General features: G+C 45.7%; 1 protein-coding gene across 2 annotated transcripts in view; it reads right to left on the bottom strand.

Moving 5' to 3' along the window:
- slka (STE20-like kinase a) overlaps window positions 1-23,750 on the bottom strand; it is a 227,974-nt gene that overhangs the window by 33,316 nt on the left and 170,908 nt on the right. Inside the window, exon 13 of one of the 2 annotated variants that reach the window (XM_068053221.1) lies at window positions 17,767-17,859. The exons of the other annotated variant lie outside the window; for it this stretch is intronic. Within the exon in view, the coding sequence (XP_067909322.1) occupies window positions 17,767-17,859 (93 nt within the window). The remainder of the gene's footprint in view (window positions 1-17,766; window positions 17,860-23,750) is intronic. 2 annotated transcript variants of the gene reach the window in all.

Raw genomic sequence — 23,750 nt, 5'->3', positions numbered from 1 at the left:
GCAGGGGTCTGGAACTCACCGTCTGAAAGGATGGTAGAGGTAGAAACCCTCACCACATTTAAAAAATACTTGGATATGCACTTGTATGGTGTAATCTACAGGGCTACAGACTAAGAGCTGGAAAGTGGAATTAGGCTGATTAGCTCTTTTTTGGCCAGCACAGACATGATGAGCTGAATGGCCTCCTTCTACACTGTAAATGTTCCATGTTTTGTATGCTTCCAATCTCTCAGTAAACACAAACTGGAGTGGCTCCCACACCAATTATGTTACTGGGCTTATTTAGTGTATTGGTACTAAGGCAAAAAATCTGACTTAACCCAACATCCTTTAATGTTGTAGGATGCACTTTTTTGTGTGAGACTATTAAATTACTCCTTCAGATTGCACCCACCTCCAGTGAGAGTCTTGTACAGCTCTTTCCAGACCCAACCCTGGACAAATATATGGTTTTCATGACCTAAGTGAACAAATCTCACACATCTACTGCTGTGCTTTCCTGAAAATCCAGTGACAAAGCTTGCCCTGTTTACACCCTGCCTCCTGGCATTGCTGCCAAAGACAGACTGATGTGAGCAGGATCTCCCATCTTCACACACTGAGTGGCAATGCTCACACAGAGGCAGGACAAAGACTATCACAACTGGATCCTTGTGAACATTTAAAGTTCTACACGATGACACAGTGCAAACATCAGCAGTTGGAGGAGAATTCCCTCCACGGATTTCAAACTGGGCAGGGTCTGGAGACTGGGCATAATTGCCTGTGGGAGCCCATATTACTGTAAGGTCTGTGCATGTGTGGCAGCATCTGGAATGCAAGCCCGTTTATTCATACACTATTGATCACCCAAAACAATGTCAAATTATCCATTCATCTCTTTAATGTATATTATTTCTATTACATAGCAACCATTATAACAAATAGTCTGGTTTCAATATACTCTCAACTATTTCTAATAAAAGAAAGAGATATTAAGAAGGAAAATTATACATTACACTGCAGCTAATTAAAGCTATGCCTGATTACTGTAAAGTCTAATAACTGCTTACGCCATGTTACAAGTCAGACAGCTGCAGGTAACATCAAATCAAACTGGTGCATAAATTGCAGCCCGACATTTGCAACTCAATAAAACTTGGATATACAATGGATCTACGCTGAGGGATTTAAACTATTGGGCTGCAAGTTATAAAATGTAAGTTCATCAAGCACCCAGGGAGGAGTCGCAGGGTCATCAGTCTCAGAGCGAGGGGTTGCAGAGTCATTAGTCCCAGAGGGAGGGGTCACAGGGTCATCAGTCCCGGAGGGAGGGGTCGTAGGGTCATTAGTCCCAAAGGGAGGGGTCACAGAGTTATGAGGCCCAAAGGGAGGGGCCACAGGGTCAACAGAGCCAAAGGGAGGGGTTGCAGTGTCATCAGGCCCAAAGGGAGCGGGTCATAGGGTCATCAGGCCCAGAGGGAGGGATCACAGGGTCATCAGGCCCAGAAAGAGGGTTTGCAGGATCATCAGTCCCAGAGGGAGGGGTCGCAGGGTCATTAGTCCTAGAGGGAGAGGTCGCAGGGTTAATAGACCCAGACAGAGGGTCGCAGGGTCATCAGGCCCAAAGGGAGGGGGTCATAGGGTCATCAAACCCAAAGGGAGGGATCACAGGGTCATCAGCCCAAAGGGAGGGGCCACAGGGTCAACAGAGCCAAAGGGAGGGGTTGCAGTGTCATCAGGCCCAGAGGGAGGGGGTCACAGGGTCATCAGGCCCAGAGGGAGGGGTCAAAGGGTCATCAGGCCCAGAGGGAGGGGTCAAAGGGTCATCAGGCCCAAAGGGAGGGGTTGCAGGGTCATCAGGTGCGCAGGGAGGGGTTGCAGTGTCAACAGGTCCACAGAGAAAGGTTGCAGGGTAATGAGTTTCAGAGAGAGGTTGCAAAGGTCATCAGGTACATAGACGGATCATCAGGTGTACAGAGGGATCACAGGGCCATCAAGGGCACAGAGAGGGATGGAATGGTCATTAGGAGCAGAGAGAGAGGTTGCAGGGTCATTTGGAGGAGTGAGGGTGAATGCACACTGACAATGCTGAGCCAACAGTCTCACTCTGTGGGCACCAGCTCACTTAATTGCCCAGGCCATAGGACAATGATTCAGAAAAAGCATTGTTACACCGAGTGCCCAATACCTGCAGATACAGAGAACGTAAAGGAATCTCACTGAACTCCTGAGAAATAGATGATCTTCATGACTCTTGACCAATGGGGATGTGTCCAAACCAATCCATTCAGCTGGAATGAGAAGCCTGCACAAGACATTATTCTGCCTCAGCTGACCTGTCTTGGGTGTTCCTGTGTCCCCATTCCAGATAGATTCCCATTCTCCTGGGATAGCAATTACCTGTATAATTTCCAGTGGTTTCTGCTGCTCCCCAAAGGTCAAAGTGGAGCAGCGCAGGAAGAGGAGTCTCTGTGATTCCTTAAGGTGCTACTTACCCAACCTCTGTAGAACCAGAAGAATCCACACATTTCTTGATCTATGCAATATATTGACTTTCCATTTTGATTTATTTCTCCAAGAATTATGCAGTAACTAAAACCTTGGAGGCAGTGCGTGCAATAACTGCTATGAATATTTATCCCACTCACACACTGAATTCACACACACTCATTTATTTATTTAGAGATACAGCACTGAAGCAGGCCCTTCGGCCCACCGAGTCTGTGCCGACCAATAACCACCCATTTATACTAATCCTACATTAATCCCATATTCTCTACCACATCCCCTCAATTCTCCTACCACCTACCTAAACGAGGGGCAATTTACAATGGCCAATTTACCTATCAACCCGCAAGTCTTTGGCTGTGGGAGGAAACCGAAGCACCCGGTGGAAACCCGTGCAATCACAGGGAGAACTTGCAACAGGCAGTACCCAGAACTGAACCCGGGTCGCTGGAGCTGTGAGGCTGCGGTGCTAACCACTGCGCCACTGTGCCGCCCACTTTCTACACTTATGTCACAATATTCCTTTTCTAGGAATACAGTATTTCTTTTGGACTTGTTAATATTTCCTCCTTACCAAATCTACCCAGCACCATTTACAATTTCCTCAAAAGAATGCTTGTGATGTGAGCTATGTTTTACAAGAATATATGGACCTGTCAACACAGGAAACCAAATAAATATTGAATGACTGTCCCAGCTGAATAACAATGGAAGAGACAGTTGAACAGAGCAACATCTGCTCATTTTCAAAGTGGATGCTGACTGCTTGGCTGTGTGATGAAATTCACGAATGGAGACATTGATCTGCCACAAACAGCCAACTGCTCCACTGCCAACAAACCGGGGATCAAACCCCAAATGCAGCCACAATGGGACTTAATATGGTTAGGATGGGAGAGAAGCTCTGCAGAACCTTTCCATGGGAGATTAAGTGGGTGAGGGGTGATAGTAGAGTCGATGAGTGAATTGTACAAAATGATGGGGGCAAAGTGGGCAGGTGGAAGGGGTATCAGAGAGAGAGCATTTTGGTGGTAGTGATGATAATTCAGTTAGATTTAACATAGTTATGGAGAATGGAAAAGATAGACCAGGAATGAAAGTTCTCAATTGGGGCAAGGCCTATTTTACTGAAGTGAGATGTGATTTAGCAAATGTGGAATAGAAACAGCTACTTGAAGGTAAATCAGTGTTGCAGCAGTGGGAGGCATTCAAGAGGAAATAGTAAAGGTCCAGAATAAATATGTTCCGACAAATCAAAGGGGTGAACTGTCGAGCTGCCTGGCTGTCAAGCAGCATATACAGTAAAATAGAGCATTAAAAAAAGTGCAGGGGTGAAATTAAAAAGAAAGTTAGAAAAGCAAAGAGTGGACATAAAAAAATATTGGCAAGTAAAATCAAGGATACCCCAAAGGTTTTAAGAAATACATAAAGAGAAAGAGGATAACTAAGGAAAGAGTAGGGCTGATTAGAGACCAAAAAGGTAACCTGTGTGTAGAGGCGGAAAACGTGGCATGGCTCTTAATGAATACTTTGCGTCTGTCTTCACAAATTAGGGGACGATGCAGACTTTGCAGTTAAGGCGAGGAGTGTGAAATATTGGATGGGCCAAACATAGTGAGGGGGGAAATATTACAGGGTTTAACATCTATGAAAGTAGCTAAATCACCAGATTGTTAAGAGAAGCAAGGGAAGAAATAGTGGGCACTCCGACCATCATTTTCCAATTCTCTCTGCCGACAGGCATGGTGTCAGAGGGCTGGAGGACTGCTAAAGTTGTTTAAAAAGGGAGGAAGGGATAAGCTGAGTAATTATAGGCCAGTCAGCCTAACATTGGTGATGGTCAAATTATGGAAAGAAATTCTGAGGGACAGTATTAATTGTTATTTAGAAAGGCATGGATTAATCAAGGACAACCAGGATGGATTTGTTAAGGGAAAGTTGTGTCTTACTAACTTGACTGAATTTTTTGAGGAGGTAACAAGGAGGTTCGATGAGGACAGCATGCTTGATGTAGTCTACATGGATTTTAGTAAAGCTTCTGGCAAGGTCTCATATGGCAGACTAGTCAGAAAAGTAAAAGCCCATGAATCCAAGGAGAAGTGGCAAGTTGGATCCAAAATTGGTTCAATGGCAAGAAAGCAAAGGGTAAGGTTGACATGTGTTTTTGTGACTGGAAGACTGGGGTTCTGCAGGACTCAGTACTAGGTGCCTTGCTTTTTGTGGTATATGCCAATGATTTAGACTTAAATGAAGGGGGCACTATTAAGAAGTTTGCAAAAAATTGGTTGTGTAGTTGTTAGTGAAGGAGAAAGCTGTAGACTGCAGCAAGATATCAATGGACTAGTCAGGTAGGCAGAAAAGTGGCAAAAGGAATTCAATCCAGCAAAGTGTGATTTAATGCATTAGGGAGGGCAAACAAGGCAAGGAAATACACAATAACTGGTAGGGTACTGAGCAGTATAGAGGAAAGGCCATAATCTTTCAACTGTCCCTGGATGTGGAGGGGCGGGGGGGGAATGCTCGAGGATTGCACACTGGCAAATGTGACACCCTTATTCAAGAAAGGGTGCAAGGACAGTCCTAGCAACGACAGGCCAGTTAGTTTAACAACAGCTGTGGCTAAGGTTTTAGAAACAATAATCAGGGAGAAAAAATCAACAGGCAGTTGGAGAGGTTTACGTTAATTAGGGAGAGCCAGCCTGGAAGTGCTTAACTAATCTAAGTGATTTTTTTGTTGAACTAACAGAGAAGGTTGATGAAGGGAAATGGATGTTGTCGACATGGATTTTAAGAAAGCCTTTGACAAAGTACACATAAAAGGCTAGTTATCAAAATTAAGGCTCATGGAATAGGAAGGTCAGTCTCAGCTTGGATAAAAAAATGACAAGGACAGAAAACAGAGAGTTGTGGTAAAAGGTTGTTTTTCAGACTGGAGGATGGCAGACAGTGGTGTTCCCCAAGGGACAGTGCCAGGACCACTGCTTTTTTTGATATACATAAATGACTTGGACCTTGGAATATGGAGTTGAATTTCAAAATTTGCCGTTAATACCAAACTTGGAGATGTGGCAGATAGGAAGGATGATACAAAATGACTGCAATAGGACATAGATAGGCTATAAGAATGGGCATTTAATACAGAGAAATGTGAAACAATGCATTTTGGCAAAAGGGATTGGGAGAGACAATACAGACTAAATGGTAGAGTTCTAAAGAGGGTACAGAGACAGAGGGACCTGAGGATTCATGTGCATCGATCCTTAAAGGTGGCAGGACATATTGAGAGAGGAGTTAGCAAAGCATATGGGATCTTGGGCTTCATAAATAGAGGTGATTGAGTACAAAAGCGGGGAGTATTGCATCCAGTTCTGGAAAGGGTGCAGAGGAGAATTAACAGAATATTTCCAGGGATGAGGGATTTTAGCTATAAGATTAGCTTGGTGAAGCTGAGGTTCTCCTTGGAGCAAAGGAGATTGAGGCGAGATTTGATAGAGGTGTACAAGATTATGACAGGTTTGGATAGGGTAGACAAAGAAACGCTGTTCCCATTAGCTGATGGTACAAGAACTAGGGGACACAGATTTAAGATTTTGGGCAAGAGATACAGGTGGCACGTGAGGAAGAACTTTTTTACATAACGGGTGGTAATGACCTTGAACACGCTGCCCACGAGAGTTGTTGAAGTGGAGACGATGAATGATTTCAAAAGGAAATTGGATGGGCAGTTGAGGGAAATAAACTTGCAGGGTTACAGGGATAGAGCCAGGGAATAGGACTGATTGGATTGCACTGCATAGAGCCGCCATGGACTTGATGGGCCAAATGGCCTCTTTCTGTGCCATTATGACTATGATTCTAAATACACAACAGCACAGAACTGAACACAATTCAGCACAAATTAACATGAAATTTGCAACAACATGTTGCATTTCTATAGAGAAGTGATGCCAGGGATTGAGGAGTTAAATTATGAAGGCAGCTTGCATAAAAATGGTTTGCATTCCCTTGAGTTTAGAAGATAGAAGGATGATCTAATCAGGTCTTTCAAAACGTTTAAGGGATTCGATAGGGTAGATACAGAGAAACTATTTGCGCTGGTGAAGGAATCCAGAACGAGGGTCATAATCTTAATTTTTATTCTGAAACTGTCTCCTGAAAGGCCGTGTGAATGCTCTGGCACAACTGAAACTTTCAAGACTGAGATCAATACATTTTTATTCGATAAAGGTCTCAAAGAAAATGAAGGAAAAGCGGATGGAGTTAAAATACAGATCTACCATGATCAGATTGAATGGGGGAACAGCTCGAGGGGCTGAATGGTCTCCTCTTGTTCCTATGTACAGTACCTTGAATATAACAAACGATCCAATGAACTTCACAAATGAAAATAGATAGGCAAACAGATGCTGAATAGCAAGATTTTGAAAAGCAGGCTGAAAGCTTCGCTCTCATTTAGGGCAGGCTGCATTTTCAGATGCAATCCTTTCACTTCTGACCTGAGATTTGAAGTTCTGCATTTCACTAGCTTAAGATAGATGTCTGTCTGCTTGCTGCAAGATGTTGTGTCCAAATCCATTTTCTTACTCGAGTACATAACCATTCCAGTGAGTACAATAAAGCAAAGGGTAGGCGCTGAGCCTATGAGATGTGTGCTGATTGTTTGAACCATTCCCATTTGGAATATTCCTGGCCCACATCCTTTATTCCTTCACCTCCCTGTTGGATGTAGAATCTCTCCCTCAAGAGCTGATGATCAGTGAAGCACTGGCAGGAATTCGGGCTTTACTGATAACTGCACAGTTGGTGCATCTGAATCTGGTGGTGACAAGAGGATCTCTTTGTGGACTGAGGTGATATAGACTCTCCCTAATGCAAAACTAGAAGCAATTTTCTGAACTCAGTCATGTTTCTGACCCCGGCCAGCAAGCCAGCCGCTGTCAAATGAGTTGCTCAGCAGGTAGCAGGGGTAAGCTCCAAGCCACTCGAGGAGGGTAACTGTTAAACTGATGGTGTGATCAAGCCTACTGGGTAGGAAGTACAGCATTTTATTCCAGATTAATTAAATTAAAATGCCCCCAGCTGAACTCATGTCTTTGGAGCATTAATCCAGGCCTCTTGATTAGTAGTCTAGTAAAATAACCACTATACTACTGCCCCTCTATGTTTTATGTTAACTGCCATTCTATTCTCATATGAAACATAGAAACATATAAAATAGGAGGAGTAGGCCATTCGGCCCTTCAAGCCAGCTCTGCCATTCATTATGATCATAGATGATCATCCAACTCAGTTCCCGCCTTCCCCCCATACCTTTTGATCCCTTTAAACCCAAGAGCTATATCTAACTCCTTCCTGAAAACATACAATGATTTGGCCTCAACTGCTTTCTGTGGTAGCGAATTCCACAGGCTCACCACTCTCTGGGTGAGACACTTCTCCTGGAAGGTTTACCCTGTATCTTTAGACTATGACCCCTCGTTCTGGACTCCCCCACCATCGGGAACATCCTTCCTGCATCTACCCTGTCAAGTCCTGTTAGAATTTTATAGGATATGAGATATGAGATCCCCCCTCACTCTCCTGAACTCCAGCGAATATAATCCTAACCGACTCAATCTCTCCTCATACGTCAGTCCCACCATCCCAGGAATCAGTCTGGCAAACCTTCGCTGCACTCCCTCTATAGCAAGAACATCCTTCCTCAGATAAGGAGACCTAGACTGCACACAATAATCCAGGTGTGGCCTCACCAAGGCCCTGTATAACTGGAGCAAGACATCCATGCTCCTGTACTCGAATCCTCACACTATGAAGGCCAACATACCATTTGCCTTTTTTACTGCCTGTTGCACCTGCATGCTTACCTTCAGTGACTGGTGTACGAGAACACCCAGGTCTCGCTGCATATTCCCCTCTCTCAGTTTATAGCCATTCAGATAATAATCTGCCTTCCTGTTTTTGCTACCAAAATGGATAACCTCACATTTATCCACATTATACTGCATCTGCCATGCATTAGCCCACTCACTCAACTTGTCCAAATGACCCTGAAGCCTCTCTGCATCCTCCTCACAATTCAGCCTCCCACCCAGTTTTGTGTCATCTGCAAATTTGGAGATTTTACAATTAGTTCCCTCATCTAAATCATTAATGTATATTGTGAATAGCTGGGGTCCTAGCACCAATCCCTGCGGTACCCCACTAGTCACTGCCTGCCATTCGGAAAAAGACCTAGTTACCCCTACTCTCTGTTTCCTGTCCGCCAACCAATTTTCTATCCATCGCAATACACTACCCCCAATCCTATGCGCTTTAATTTTACATGCTGATCTCTTATGTAGGACTTTGTCGAAAGCCTTCTGAAAGTCCAAATAAACCACATCCACTGGCTCCCTCTCATCAACTCTACTAGTTACATCCTCGAAGAATTCTAGTAGATTTGTCAAGCATGATTTCCCTTTCATAAATCCATGCTGACTCTGCCCGATTCTACCACTGTTCTCTAAGTGCTCTGCTATAAAATCTTTGATAATGGACTCTAGAATTTTCCCCACCACTGGTCTATAATTCCCTGCTTTCTCTCTACCTCCCTTTTTTAGATAGTCGGGTTACATTAGTTACCCTCCAATCTGTAGGAACTGTTCCAGAGTCTATAGAATCTTGGAAGATGACTACCAATGCATCCACTATTTCTAGGGCCACTTCCTTAAGTACTCTGGGATGCATACCAACAGGCCCTGGGGATTTATCGGCCTTCAATCCCATCAATTTCCCCAACATTTCTCTACTAATACTGGTTTCCTTCAGTTCCTCTCTCTCACTAAGCCCTGTGTTCCCCAACATTTCTGGTATGATACTTGTGTCCTCCTTTGTGAAGACAGAACCAAAGTATGCATTTAGTTGGTCAGCCATTTCTTTGTTCCCCATAATAAATTCCCCTGTTTCTGACTGTAAGGGACCTATGTTTGTCTTCACCAATCTTTTTCTCTTCACATATCGATAGAAACTTTTACAGTCAATTCTTATGTTCCCGCAAGCTTGCTCTCGTACTCTATTTTCCCCTTCTTAATCAATCCCTTGGTCCTCCTTTGCTGAATTCGAAACTGCTCTCAATCCTCAGGTCTGTTGTTTTTTTCTGGCAAATTTATATGCCTCTTCCTTGGATCTAATGCTATCTCTAATTTCCCTTGTAAGCCATGGTTTGGCTACCTTTCCCATTTTACTTTTGCAACAGACAGGGATAAACAGTTGTTGCAGTTCATCCATGCGCACTTTAAATGTTTGCCATTGCCTAGCCACTGCAATCCCTTTAAGTAATGTTTCCCAATTCGTCATGGCCAACTTGCACCTCATACCTTCTTAGTTTCCTTTACTAAGATTCAGGACCCTTGTCTCAGAATCAACTACGTCACTCTCCATCTTGATGAAGAATTCTATCATATTATGGTCGCTCGTCCCCAAGGGGTCTCGCACCACTAGATTGTCAATTATTCCTCTCTCATTACACAATACCCAGTCTAGGATGGCCTGTTCTCTAGTTGGTTCCTCTCAACTTATTGGTCAAGAAAACCATCCCGTATTCTTTCTTTTGGGCCTCCTTATCTCGAGAGACAATGGATACGCGCCTGGAGGTGGTCAGTGGTTTGTGAAGCAGCGCCTGGAGTGGCTATAAAGGCCAATTCTGGAGTGACAGGCTCTTCCACAGGTGCTGCAGAGAAATTTGTTTGTTGGGGCTGTTGCACAGTTGGCTCTCCCCTTGCGCCTCTGTCTTTTTTCCTGCCAACTACTAAGTCTCTTCGACTCGCCACAATTTAGCCCTGTCTTTATGGCTGCCCGCCAGCTCTGGCGAATGCTGGCAACTGACTCCCACGACTTGTGATCAATGTCACACGATTTCATGTCACGTTTGCAGACGTCTTTATAACGGAGACATGGACGGCCGGTGGGTCTGATACCAGTGGCGAGCTCGCTGTACAATGTGTCTTTGGGGATCCTGCCATCTTCCATGCGGCTCACATGGCCAAGCCATCTCAAGCGCCGCTGACTCAGTAGTGTGTATAAGCTGGGGGTGTTGGCCGCTTCAAGGACTTCTGTGTTGGAGATATAGTCCTGCCACCTGATGCCAAGTATTCTCCGAAGGCAGCGAAGATGGAATGAATTGAGACGTCGCTCTTGGCTGGCATACGTTGTCCAGGCCTCGCTGCCGTAGAGCAAGGTACTGAGGACACAGGCCTGATACACTCGGACTTTTGTGTTCCGTGTCAGTGCGCCATTTTCCCACACTCTCTTGGCCAGTCTGGACATAGCAGTGGAAGCCTTACCCATGCGCTTGTTGATTTCTGCATCTAGAGACAGGTTACTGGTGATAGTTGAGCCTAGGTAGGTGAACTCTTGAACCACTTCCAGAGCGTGGTCGCCAATATTGATGGATGGAGCATTTCTGACATCCTGCCCCATGATGTTCGTATACACTTCAGGAATTCCTCCTCTATGATATTGTGACTAATTTGATTTGCTCAATCCATATGCAGATTAAAGTCACCCATAATTACAGATGTTCCTTTATCACATGCATCTCTAATTTCCTGTTTAATGCCATTCCCAACATCACCACTACAATTTGGGGGTCTATATGCAACCCCTACTAATGTTTTTTGCCCCCTAGTGTTTCTCAGCTCTACCCATACAGATTCCACATCGTCAGAGCTAATATCTTTCCTCATTATTGCGTTAATTTCCTCTTTAACCAGCAATGCAACTCCACCACTTTTTGCTTTTTGTCTGTCCTTCCTAAATACTGAATATCCCTGGATGTTCATTTCCCATCCCTGGTCACCTTGCAGCCATGTCTCCGTAATCCCAACTATATCATACCCGTTTACATCTATTTGCGCGATTCATTCATCCACTTTATTGCGAATGCTCCGTGTGTTAAGGCACAAAGCCTTAAGGCTTGTCTTTTTAACATTACTTGTCCTCTTCCCACTGTTTTTCACTATGGTCCTGTTTGACCCTGATTAGGTCAGGGTCCTGGATTGGCCCTTGATTTCTCTGCCTATCACTTTCTTATTCCCCTTACTGTCTTTTGTTCTTGTCTTTGATTCCCCCCTCCTCTGACTCCTTGCAAAGGTTCCCATCCGCCTGCCATTTTAGTTTAAACCCTCTCCAACCACTGTAGCAAATACTCCCCCTAGGACATCAGTCCCGGTCCTGCCCAGGTGTAACCCGTCCAGTTTGTACTGGTCGCTCCTCCCCTGTGCACCTCCCCCAGAACCAGTCCCAATGCCCCAGGAATCTAAAACCCTCCCCCTCACACCATCTCTTCAGCCACATATTCATCCGATATATCCTGTTATTTCTACTCTGGCTAGCACGTGGCACTGGTAGTAATCCTGAGATCACTACCTTTGAGGTCCTACTTTTCAACTTACTTCCTAGCTCCCTATATTCTACTTTTAGGACCTCATCCTTTTTTTTTTACCTATGTCGTTTGTACCAATGTGTACCATGACCACTGGCTGTTCACCCTCCCCTTTCAGAATGTCCTGTAACAGCTCTGAGACATCCTTGACCAGGGAGGCAACATACCATCGTGGAGTCTCTTTTGCGGCCACAGAAACGCCTATCTATTCCCCTTACAATTGAATCCAGTATAACTATTGCATTCCCACACTTTTTACTCCTCCCCTGTGCAGCAGAGCCAACCGTAGTGCAACGAATTGGGCTGTTGCTGCTTTCCCTTGAGAGATCATTTCCCCCCAACTGTATCAAAAGCAGTATACCTGTTTTGCAGGGGAATAGCCACAGGAGATTCCTGAACTGCCTGTCTAGTCCTCTTGCTCTGCCTGGTGGTCACCTATTCCCCTCCTGCCTGTTGGGTCTGAGCCTGCGGTGTGACCACCTCTCTATACACTCTGCCTCGTGGATGCTCCACAGTGTCCCCAGCTGCCGCTCCAGCTCCGAAACCTGGGCTTCCAGGAGCTGCAGCTGGATACAGTTCATGCACACATGCTGGTCCTGGACACTGGAAATGTTCCCGGTTTCCGACATGGAGCACGAGGAGCACACCACGGCTTTGAGCTCTCCTGCCATGACTTAACCCTTTAAATTAAATTAAACCTTCTGGAAGATCGTAATGTCCAATAATATCAGTTACTCTAGGGCCAGTCATATTTTTCTCTTCACTTCCCCTCTCGACTAATTTGGCCTGGATTTTGCTTGAAGATATGCATCATACACCATTTTTTTTTGCTTCATCATAATCTCTAATGCTCTCGTCATCCAAGGAGCCCTGGCTTTGATTCCCTTACCTTTTGCCCTTGTTGGAATGTACCCAGAAATGTACCTGAAAAATCCCCTCCTTAAAGATCACCCATCACAGTTTTTCCTCTCAATCTTTGGTTCCATTTTACCCTGCTAGATCCCCTATCATCGTACTGAAGTTAGCCCTCTTCAAGTTTAGAAGTTTTACTTAAGATTATTCCTTGCTCTTCTTCATTACTAATTTAAACCTTATGATACAATGATCACTCTTAGCACAGTGCTCCCCCACAGACACTTGGTCCACTTCATTCCCCAGCACCAGATCCAGCAATGCCTCCTTCCTAGTTGGACCGAAACTTACTGGTCAAGTAAGTTCTCCTGAACACATTTCAGAAATTCCTCCACCTTCTTTCCCTTTACTCTAATATTACACCAATCAATATTTGGGAAATTAAAGTCCTCCAATATCACCACATCCAACAAGTTAAGCTGAGACTGGACCAAATTCACTTCCCAAAACCCAGGAGTGAAAGGGCAGTGTCTGATCCACTGCCCTACCCAGAGGGTGAAGCATAATGTCTGACGGTTTCTCCTTCGTACAATTTAAGCTTTAGAATTTCCAAGAGAAAGAATCAGGTTCAACCATACTTGCACTAGTCAAATGCTGGATCCCAAAACATGCAACGCTGCCCATGGCACATGGACAGACAGAAAGCACACAGCAAACCCAAAAATCACACAAAAGGGTAAAGGGACTTACATCCTGAAGCTGTGCGTTGAACAAGGTGCACGAAGATAACTGAAAAGACTGTATCATAACCTGGGCGACACCCTGTGGATCAGAATACAATGGACTTCCCACATCAGCAAATGGGCAAGGAGGCAGCACACACGCACAACAAGATCATCCAACCCATCCAGACTGCTGGGTGCAGGTGGGCAGAAGCACTGAGTAGCAAGCACAGCATTATGAGAGGGTGAGGTAAAATGAAAAACTGTGAGTGCCAGAAAAGGCAGACTAAAGTTTAAGTAAAGGATTTCGCCCAAATCCTTAACCTGACTTTTCTCTTTTCAGATGTTGATATAGCTGCTCTGCATCTCCAGCATTTCCTGTTGTACAGATGGAAGGAGAAAAAGTAGCTCGCAGTCACGGAGGAAAGGTCAGACAGCTTCCAGTAGGATATGGGAACTAAGAAACAGCCATGAGCAGCATTAGGGGCACAGTATGCCAGACTGATTATGCACAATGAACCTCGTTTGGAGTCAACTAATGACCCCAGGTATGACTGTTGCTCAATAAAACTTGAACGTGCAGAGGAGCTTTATCCAATGGCAAGTAGGAATGATGAAGAGATCTGAACTGAATTAGAAGCCTAGGGATTACAGTTGGTGATATTAACGGTGAATGCTTGATGCACTGGTATGACAGTCCTTTCTCTGATATTACAACACATGCATCAACAAGGTTAAGTGTGTAACAGGCTCTGTCTGCAGGTCTCCCTATGAGACCCCACAGCCCTGATGCACAGGCTCTAACTCCGCTACTATTACACACATGAACAGGTCATACTACATGGATTTTAGCAAGACTTTTGACAAGCTCCTACATGGTAGACTTGTTAAAAAAAAATCCCATGGGACCCAGGGAAATGCAGCAAGGTGGATACAAAATTGGTTCAGTGGCAGGAAACAAAGGGTAATTGTTGACCGGTGTTTTTAGCGACTGGAGGGCTGTTTCCGGTGGCGTTCCACAGGGTTCAGGACTGGGTCCCCTGCTTTTTGTGGTACATATTAACAATTTGGATGTAAATGTAGGGGGCATGATCAAGACATTTGCAGACGATAAAGGCCTGCTACCCAACCCAAACCCGACAGGACCCGACGACATGTGTTGGGTTTGGGTCGGATCGGGCCGGGCCGGATCGGACATGCTCTATCATCACCTCATGTAAGTGACTCTAATGTTAATTTCCTTTTTGGACTTTAAAGGTGGTTTTGTTACAGTTATTTTAAGCTTGTGCAGGTAAGGAACAAAGTGAAAAATGGAAGGTAGGTTAACTGACGGTCAGGTCGAGTCAGGCACGGGAAAAAATGGAAGGACTGGGGCCGGGTTGGGTTCGGGGTCACATAGGGTTCTGTTGGGCTCGGGTTGGGTCTCATTTGCAGACCCGAGCAGGCCTTTAGCAGACGACACAAAGATTGGCCGTGTGGTAGATAGCGAGGAGGATAGCTGTAGGCTGCAGGAAGATATTGATGGTCTGGTCAGATGGGCAGAAAAGTGGCAAATGGAATTCAACCCGGAGAAGTGTGAGGTGATGCATTTGGGGAGGTCAAACATTTTTCCTATTAATGGGAAAATACTGAGAAGTGTAGAGGAAGTGAGGGACCTTGGAGTGAATGTCCATAGATCCCTGAAGGTAGCAGGACAGGTTGATAAGGTGGTTAAGAAGGCATATGGAATCCTTTCCTTTATTAGCCAAGGTACAGAATGTAAGAGCAGGGAGGTTATGCTGGAACTGTATAAATCATTGGTTGGGCCACAACTTGAGTACTGCGTGCTGGTCACCTCATTACAGAAAGGATGTAATTGCACTAGAGACGGTACAGAGGAGATTTATGAGAATGTTGCCAGGACTGGAAAAATGCAGCTATGAGGAAAGATCGGGTCGGCTGATGTTGTTCTCCTTGGAACAGAGAAGGCCAAGGGGAGATTTGATTGAAATGTAGAAAATTTTGAGGGGCCTGGATAGAGTGGAGGTGAAGGTTCTATTCACCTCAGCAGAGAGGTCAGTGACAAGTGATTTAAAGTGATTGGTAGAAAAATGGGAGGGGAGATCAGGAAAAACCTTTTCACCCAGATGGTGGCGGGGGTCTGGAACTCACTGCCTGAAAGGGTAGTTGAGGCAGAAACCCTCAACTCATTCAAAAGGAGTCTGGATATGCACCTCAAGTGCCGTAATCTGCAAGGCTATGGACCAAATGCTGGAAGGTGGGATTATAATGGGTGGTTTTTCAGCTGGCACAGACACAATGGCCCAAGTGGCCTTTTTCTGTGCCTTAAGCTTTCTTTGATTCTAGTTCAATTTCATTCACCTTCCACCATCTCTGAATTCATCAGGGATTATGGGGAAAGATAAGAGTGGGACTAATTACAGAGAATATACGGTACGGAAACAGGTCATTCAGCCCAACTAGTCTGTCCTGGTGTTTATTCTCCATACAAGTCTCCTCCCATTCCATCTACCTCATCTCAGTCTTTCAGTGTATTTTTCGAGTCTCAGGGTAGTGTCCGAGGCCCAACCATCTTCAGCTGCTTCATCAATGACCTTCCCGCCAACGTAAGGTCAGAAATGGGGATGTTGACCAATGATTAGACAGTGTTCAGTTCCATTTGTAACTCTCAGGTAATAAAGCAGTCCGTGCCCACATGTAGCAAGACCTGGACAACATTCAGGCTTGGGCTGATAAGTGGCAAGTTACATTCACGTCACACAATTGCCAGGCAATGACCATCTCAAACAGGAGAGAATCTAGTCATCTCCCCTTGACATTCAATGGCATTAACATTGCTGAATCCCCCACCAGCAACATCTTGGGGTTACCATTGACCAGAAACTTAACGGGACCAGCCACATAAATACTGTGCCTCCAAGAGCAGGTCAGAGGCTGGGAATCCTGCAGTGAGTAACTCACCTCCTGACTCCCCAAAGCCTGTCCACCATCTACAAGGCACAAGACAGGAGTGTGATGGAATACTCTCCGCTTGCCTGGATGGGTGCAGCTGCAACAACACTCAACAAGTTCGACACCATCCAGGACAAAGCAGCCCACTTGATTGGCACCCCAACCACAAACATTCACTCCCTCCACCACCGGCGTACAGTGGCTGCAGCGTGTACCATCTACAAGATGCACTGCAGTAACTCGCCAAGCCTCCTTCAACAACACCTTCCAAACCCCTGATCTCTACCATCTAGAAGGACAAGGACAGCAAATACATGGGAACACCACCAACTTCAAGTTCCCCTCCAAGTCACACACCATCCTGACTTGGAACTATATCGCCGTTCCTTCACTGTTGCTGGGTCAAAATCCTGGAACTCCCTTCCTAACAGCACTGTGGGTATACCTACACCACATGAACTGTTAATCTGTTAATCGTGTATCAATTGTTTAATTATATGCACTTGGAGGGTGCTACAAAGTAATTACATTGCCATTAAAAATATCCCCACGCTTGATCATGAGGTGGAAACTAAATCTGCCATTTTTCTCCAACTATAAAACAAGTACCTTTGGAGAGTGGGTACACAGTGATGGAGACTCCACAGTTCTTCCCCCACCTCCTCCTTTTGCCGGTTTAGAGTTCCAGTGGCACACTGCTGTTCTCTGACAGTTTCACTGAAATTTTAAGACCTGCCTTTGTTGGAGCGACCCCAGCACAATTTCAGAGCATTTACCTTAGATATTTGGCATAACTCACCATTCACAACACAATGGAGTCTCCTGAAGGTGGTTAGGTACAGGTTCCATGAATGCACGGAATCCTCCAGGGCCTCATCCAAGTGGCCATTCTTCATGCATAAGCACTGAGTAACAACAGGACGACATCACAGCTAAGTCTGCTCTTGCCCTCATCCAATTTTCACAAACATGCACTTCATGCAGTATTGCTGGAAACTGACCAGGAGCAGGAATCCTGGCTGCTTTCATTCCTTCCAAGCCAAGGAGGCTGAGGTCAATTGTAGCATCCCCTACCATCAACTTGGCTACAGTCATGTAATTCAGCATAGCCCAGGGGCACACTTATTCCCAAAATTAACCCGGTGCATGTATCTACATCCAAATATTGTGGAAATGATTTTAACCATGAGACATGCAGTGACATGATGCTGGACCGTGACTTGTTAGCAACATTTATATTGGCTTCAGAGGATATTTCTATTCAGACAGATATGCTTTTGTCAGTAAGGAAAGTGGCACAATTGATGAGTAATGTCAGCTGCTAGTTACCTGAACATGCAAGGACTGCGAAAGCTCCTCTCGGATTCGTTTCATTTGCTCTTTTCTCTGTTCTCTGGGGAGTTTATCCACTTCATTTTTAACCTACAAGCATGCAGAGGGTTGGGGGAAGTATATTCTGTTTTACATGGGAAGCATTCAGCAGTAAAGGTCACAGGTTAGGCTGGGTTAAATCGGCGCTGTTGTTTAGCACAGGATTAAGGGTTAGTATTCTAAGCCATGTGTTGCTAGAGTTTCGGAATTCTTTGGAAAGGCTGTGAGTAAAAAGGGCTTGCTATCTTGCAGACTTTTAATATGTGAGTGCTGAAAAGCTTTTGGCAGATGTACTACATCTGGGAAATCAACTTTAAAATAAAATTCAGATAATTATAGGAAGTGAGATATGGAAAATCTCAAAACATTCATAGTCAATAAATAACTCTGAATTACAGTGCCTTTAACATAGGAATATGTAGCAGCTGCACAGAGTAAGATCCCACAAACAGTAATGCGATAAATAAATAGGTAATCTCTTCCAGTGATTTTGCTTGAGGGAGGAATGTCTCCCAGGACACCCAGAGAATTGCATGCTCTTCTTCCAATAGTCCCTTGGGCTCACTTACACTAGATGGGGGCTCAGTTTAACATCCTGACTGAAAGGCAGCACCACCAACAGTGCAGCACTCCCTCAATCTGGATTATGTCCTCAAGTCTCTTGAGTGAGGCTTGCTACCTACTGAGTCAAGGCTGACATTGAGGTGCTACAGAGCAGGTTATTTCCAAGTATATTTTAATCTTGGAAGTAAAGCAATACTTGCACAATATATACCTCCCAGAACTCACATATTAAAAGGAAGCATTTAGACTATCAAGTTAGAGAGAGCAGCATGCTCTAGCTTGCAGCAACTTAACCTGCCGATGTATAAAGGAAACCTGAATGGAAAGATTGTAATTAAACACTCAGGACTGAAAGTCCTCCTACCTAACTGGATATTGTGAATCTAAACAGCAATGGGGCTTCTCCATTGACAGGTTATGATGCTGCAGAGTATAACGAGCTTAGCATTTGGTCTTTCATTACTCAAGGGCAATCAGCCACCAAGCAGCACCAGGCAAAGCTCTACTGCAAAATGTACAAAGCACAGGTTCCCATTTCAAACAGCCGCCCTCCTACACGCGGAGACTGTGCCAGTGACAGATCAAGCACTGTCTTAGAGCAGTCACCATAAAAAGATAAAGGGGAAGATAATGGGGGAATCAAGTTATAAAATTGGGTTAAGTCAAAACTACAAATATCACAGGAAGGTGTCAGCAGCTACTTGGTGACTCAATCCTTTCTATTTGCAATTAAAGGCCTCCTTCTGACTGAAAGCTTGTGCTTCCTTCAGTTACTTAAATGTAGGAGGGTAAACACTACACCAGGGTTAGTAGAACTGAGTTAGAAAGAAGTAGCATTTGTGCAAGAATAGCTGTACAAGCAGAGTTGTTCCTCACTGGGGAAGAGACTGTCACAGGATAAGCCTGAGGCAGGTACTTCAGTTGCTTGGTGTGTATCTGTGTTAGTTGTACACGGGCTACAAAATTTGCTACAAAACAGACAGCACATGAATTTCTCAAAAGCCTGCAAGCTAATACTCTCAGCATGACGGCATATTCAGTCTATGGTGGTGCAGGAAGTCTCATTATTCTGCTGGTACCTGGTGTGGCAGAGACTATAAGGTGAATGCACAGTGCTGCTGCATTCCACTGCACGTTGAACCCTCAAGGTTGTTTTGTGTGTTTCCCAGCTCTGTCTTGCCTCACTTACTTCTCTCTCAGTAGAGAAGGTGGCACAGATTGGGCTGGAACTTTCTCTATGACCATTGTTAGCAGCACGTCAGGATAGGTCCATAAGAAATAAAAACAGAAAGTTCTGGAAATACTCAGCAGGTCAGGCAGCATCTGTGAAGCAGAAGCAGAGTTAACGTTTCAGGTTTGTTCCGATGAAAGGTCACAAACCTGAAACATTAACTCTGCTTCTCTCGGGTAGCCAGGCTTTATCCCACACACCCCAGAGCAAGGAGGCAGAACATCACTGCAGTGCACTGGCCCATCTTCTCAAACCTCAGTACCAGAGGACTATATCAGCACAATAGCCTGAAATATTGTGGAAGTAGCAGACATGCTGTTCAACACAACAAGAATTCCAACTTGAATTTTCCAATGCTTAGAACTGCTGTTAATGCAAATGATGCTCTTTTTATCTTGTACCTTTTTCTTTACAATTTAATCTTATCAAACACAGTATTTTAACTGAAGCCTATCCTTCTATTTTGATAATCACACCAAGCAACTCTGCTGCCTCAGTTATTGGAGATAGAAATTCCAGCAGAAGAAAGATCTGGAATCACCACCTGACACTCAGATGTACCACCACCACACCATACACCAAAGACACCCCAGATATCAGGGCAAAGTGCTCCAAACAAAAAAACAGAGACATAAAATGCACAGAAATCAAAGAGAAATCAGCAACATAAACAATCTATAAACCAGTAACAACAAAAATGAAGCAGTGACAGCCTGGTACCAGAGATGGGTGACTTCTGCATACACTGGGCCTCTCAGGACACTGCACACAGTGGGTAATCCAGGGACACTGGGCACACCAGGTAATCCAGGGACATTGGACAATCCAAGGACACTGGATAATCCAGGGACACCAGGTATTCCTGGGACCCTGGGCAGTCCAGGGACACTGAGTACACTGGGTATTCCTGGGACCCTGGGCAATCCAGGGCTACTGGGTACACTGGGTAATCCATGGACACTGGGTAATCCTGGGACACTGGGTACACAGGGTAATCCAGGGACACTGGACACACTGGGTAATTCAGAGACACTGGACACACTGGGTAGTCCAGAGACACTGGACACACTGGGTAGTCCAGGGACACTGGGCACACAGAGCAATCCTAGGACACAGAGTAATCCTGGGACACAGGGTAATCCAGGGACACAGGGGACACCAGGTAATCCAGGGACACTGGGTAATCCAGGGACACTGGGTAATCCAGGGACACAGGGTACACTGCTACTGTGACCTACTGTGAAGATCAAACTCTGATACTCAGCACTACCCAACCTTGTGATGGACAATGGGCAATACAATTACCATACCTGCCTCTGGTACCAGTTTTCCACTAACAACAAATCAATGCAACATAGCGTTATTATATCAGAGGGCCAACCCATATTAGACTTACCTGCACAAGTAGAACAGTTCCCAACCTGCAGTACAGAGCTAGAGAGGGATCATTCTTCCAATAAATTCTGTAATCAACCGGAAGGGCTCAAAGGTTGGGGGAACTTAGTATCAGCATCGTGTTCCTTTGTCTCTGTAGCTTCCACTAATAACGTATTAAAAAACTCCCAGGGCAGGTACAGCACGGGTTAGATACAGTGTAAAGCTGTCCCATCAATGATTACCAATCTGGCTGTTCTCCCAAACTCAAGTTTGACAGCCTATCAATACCATGGTAAAACGCACTGCAGATCATGGTGAGGGCTGCCCTTACAGCTCTGCTCAGAGCCAAATTTGAACACTGATGTCTGGAAGTTCTACAAGTGATCAGCACTAGGATGGCACTCCAGGGAGGGCAATGGGGGCAAAACCTCAGAATCATTTAAGAGGCAGCTAGGTGCTGGGACAGTGTAGGTTCTGTCTGAAAATAAGCTAGAATGTGTCCAGATCCAACCCATGATCAGAATTTATCCCAGGAACAGCTAATGGAAGTTTCAGTAATTATTTAATTAGGCCCAAAATCATCTTAGATCCAAGTTTGAACAATAATTATCTGGAAGTAACTTTTATTTTATATTGTTTTTGATTTGTTTTAAGTGGACAATGACTGGGACTGGCCCTGTATTCAATGACCCTCTCCTACAGGAGCTGCACAGGACTCCCTGTTATATCGAGTAGCACTTCGCCTTCCGTCAATTGCAATTCCAGTGAGCATTTTTTTTTATTGAAAGGTGCCCAAACAAGCAAACAAGAGATACTTGCTGGCCTTCTGGGACAGAACACCACCTGGAAGCCTCACCCCAATCTGACACGTATGAGTAATGTTAACCCTTTCAGAGAAAATCAAACAGTCTCCAGTTCTCTTGTCAACCCCCCAAGGCCAGAGACGTGCAAATTCCCTGCCCATAGGCCAGAGTGCGAGCATTCGGGCAGCACAACTTGTCGACTCAAAATCCTTCAGCGGTAGATGTCATTAATTGGCTGCTGCTCCTCCAAGCGGCTGAACAGGTATCAGCTCCAAGAGAAATACCAGCAGCTCTCTGTCCCCATGGTACTGGCCACAGATATGTGTCAGGAGCCACAAGACACTAAAGAGAGGAGATATAAACAGCAGGGACCGAAGGTATCACTAGTGCAGCAACACAGTGTCTACTTTCAGGAGGGCGTGATGATTACTTACCCAGTGTCATCTCTATTATTCAAATACAGACGTTCTTCACATACAGGAGTCTGCACATAATGGTACTGTTCCGTTTGAGAGGAGAATCAGGAGAGACCCCATCTCTTTCAGACATTTCTCACACCAGTGGCACCTTTTAACTTCCTCACAGTATAAAGGACAGCTTAGAGTCGACGTCCCTCTCCCAGGCACTCACTGAGCTGGATTTTGTTCTCCCCCAGGCACCGGGTTCCGTGGAGGGGGTGGGATGGGGAGCCTGAAGATGGCTCCAGATGAGGCCCGCCACGGATCTTGACGCTGGGAGGGTCTGGCCCGATTTGGCTGGCGGCAGCGAGGCCCCATGGCGACCCCTCCCCCCCCCCCCCCACCCACCCCCTGCTGCTGGGCGACGAGACCACAATTTAAATATTCAAATAAATAAAAGTAATAAATTTAAATAGACTGACCTGTGATCTTGGGGGCCAACGCAATCTTTGGCGCAGAGGCCGACACTCTGATCTCCGTCTGGGGAATCGAGGTGCCACACTGGTGGGGAGGGGGGAGGAGGTAATTTTATCAGTGCGGGGGGGTGGGGGAGGTTGGTGGGAGACAGGGTCAAATATACTTAATGGGTGTAGGGGATGGTTGGAAGGGTTGAACCTTAAACTTTGTTCAGTTTTGGGTGGGGTAGGCAAGGTCAGTTGGGTGTTTTGGGGGGGGGGGGGAGAAACGCAAATAGTTATGATTATGTTATTTGGGGTTATTGGGAAAGGGCGTTGGAAATGTATTTATTAAATTTTTTGGTGTAGGACTTTAACAATTTAAATTGGGCAGCAGGGCTGGCTGCCCTTTAAAGATGGTGCCTGCGCACAGGCAGCTGATGCCATTGCCAGGGACAGACAGTCTGCCCCCTCCATGAGATTGGAGGGTGCGGGCCAACCTGGCTATTTAAACACGCCAAAGCGCTTATGATCGTGGCGGCTCTTTGGAGTGCGGCATACTGCCATTTTTTGAGCTCGCCATGGGCTCTTAAAATCCAGCTCACTGAGTGGTCAGAGGTCCACCGCAACTGTAAGGGGAGGAGTGTGTACATCTTTCCTGGTCTGACCTATTTCCATTCACATATTCCATTCCATAACCTCAAAGAACACAGTTAATTTTCATTGCTCAATGAAGAGCTAAAGAATGGGGTGACACTGAATTACAGCTAGTTCCTGGCAATGGACTGAGAAGAGGGCAAAATGAGAGTCAGGTGTCGGGGAAGGGGAGGTGCTGGGGGGCGCAGGGCGAGGGGCTGGTGGGCGCAGGGCGAGGGGCTGGTGGGCGCAGGGCGAGGGGCTGATGCGTGCAGGGTGAGGTGCAAGGCGAGGGGCTGGTGGGCGCAGGGCGAGTGGCTGGGGCTGGTAGGCGCAGAGCGAGGGGCTGGTGGGCGCAGAGTGAGAAGCTGGTGGGTGCAGAGCGAGGGGCTGGTGGGTGCAGGGCGAGGGGCTGGTGGGCGCACGGCGAGGGGCTGGTGGGCGCACGGCGAGGGGCTGGTGGGCGCAGAGCGAGGGG

Source organism: Heterodontus francisci, chromosome 20 (genome assembly GCF_036365525.1).
Source record: "Heterodontus francisci isolate sHetFra1 chromosome 20, sHetFra1.hap1, whole genome shotgun sequence".
Taxonomy (NCBI): domain Eukaryota; kingdom Metazoa; phylum Chordata; class Chondrichthyes; order Heterodontiformes; family Heterodontidae; genus Heterodontus; species Heterodontus francisci.
The sequence above is the reverse complement of the archived record's forward strand: the minus strand, read 5'-3'. Positions and strand labels throughout refer to the sequence as shown.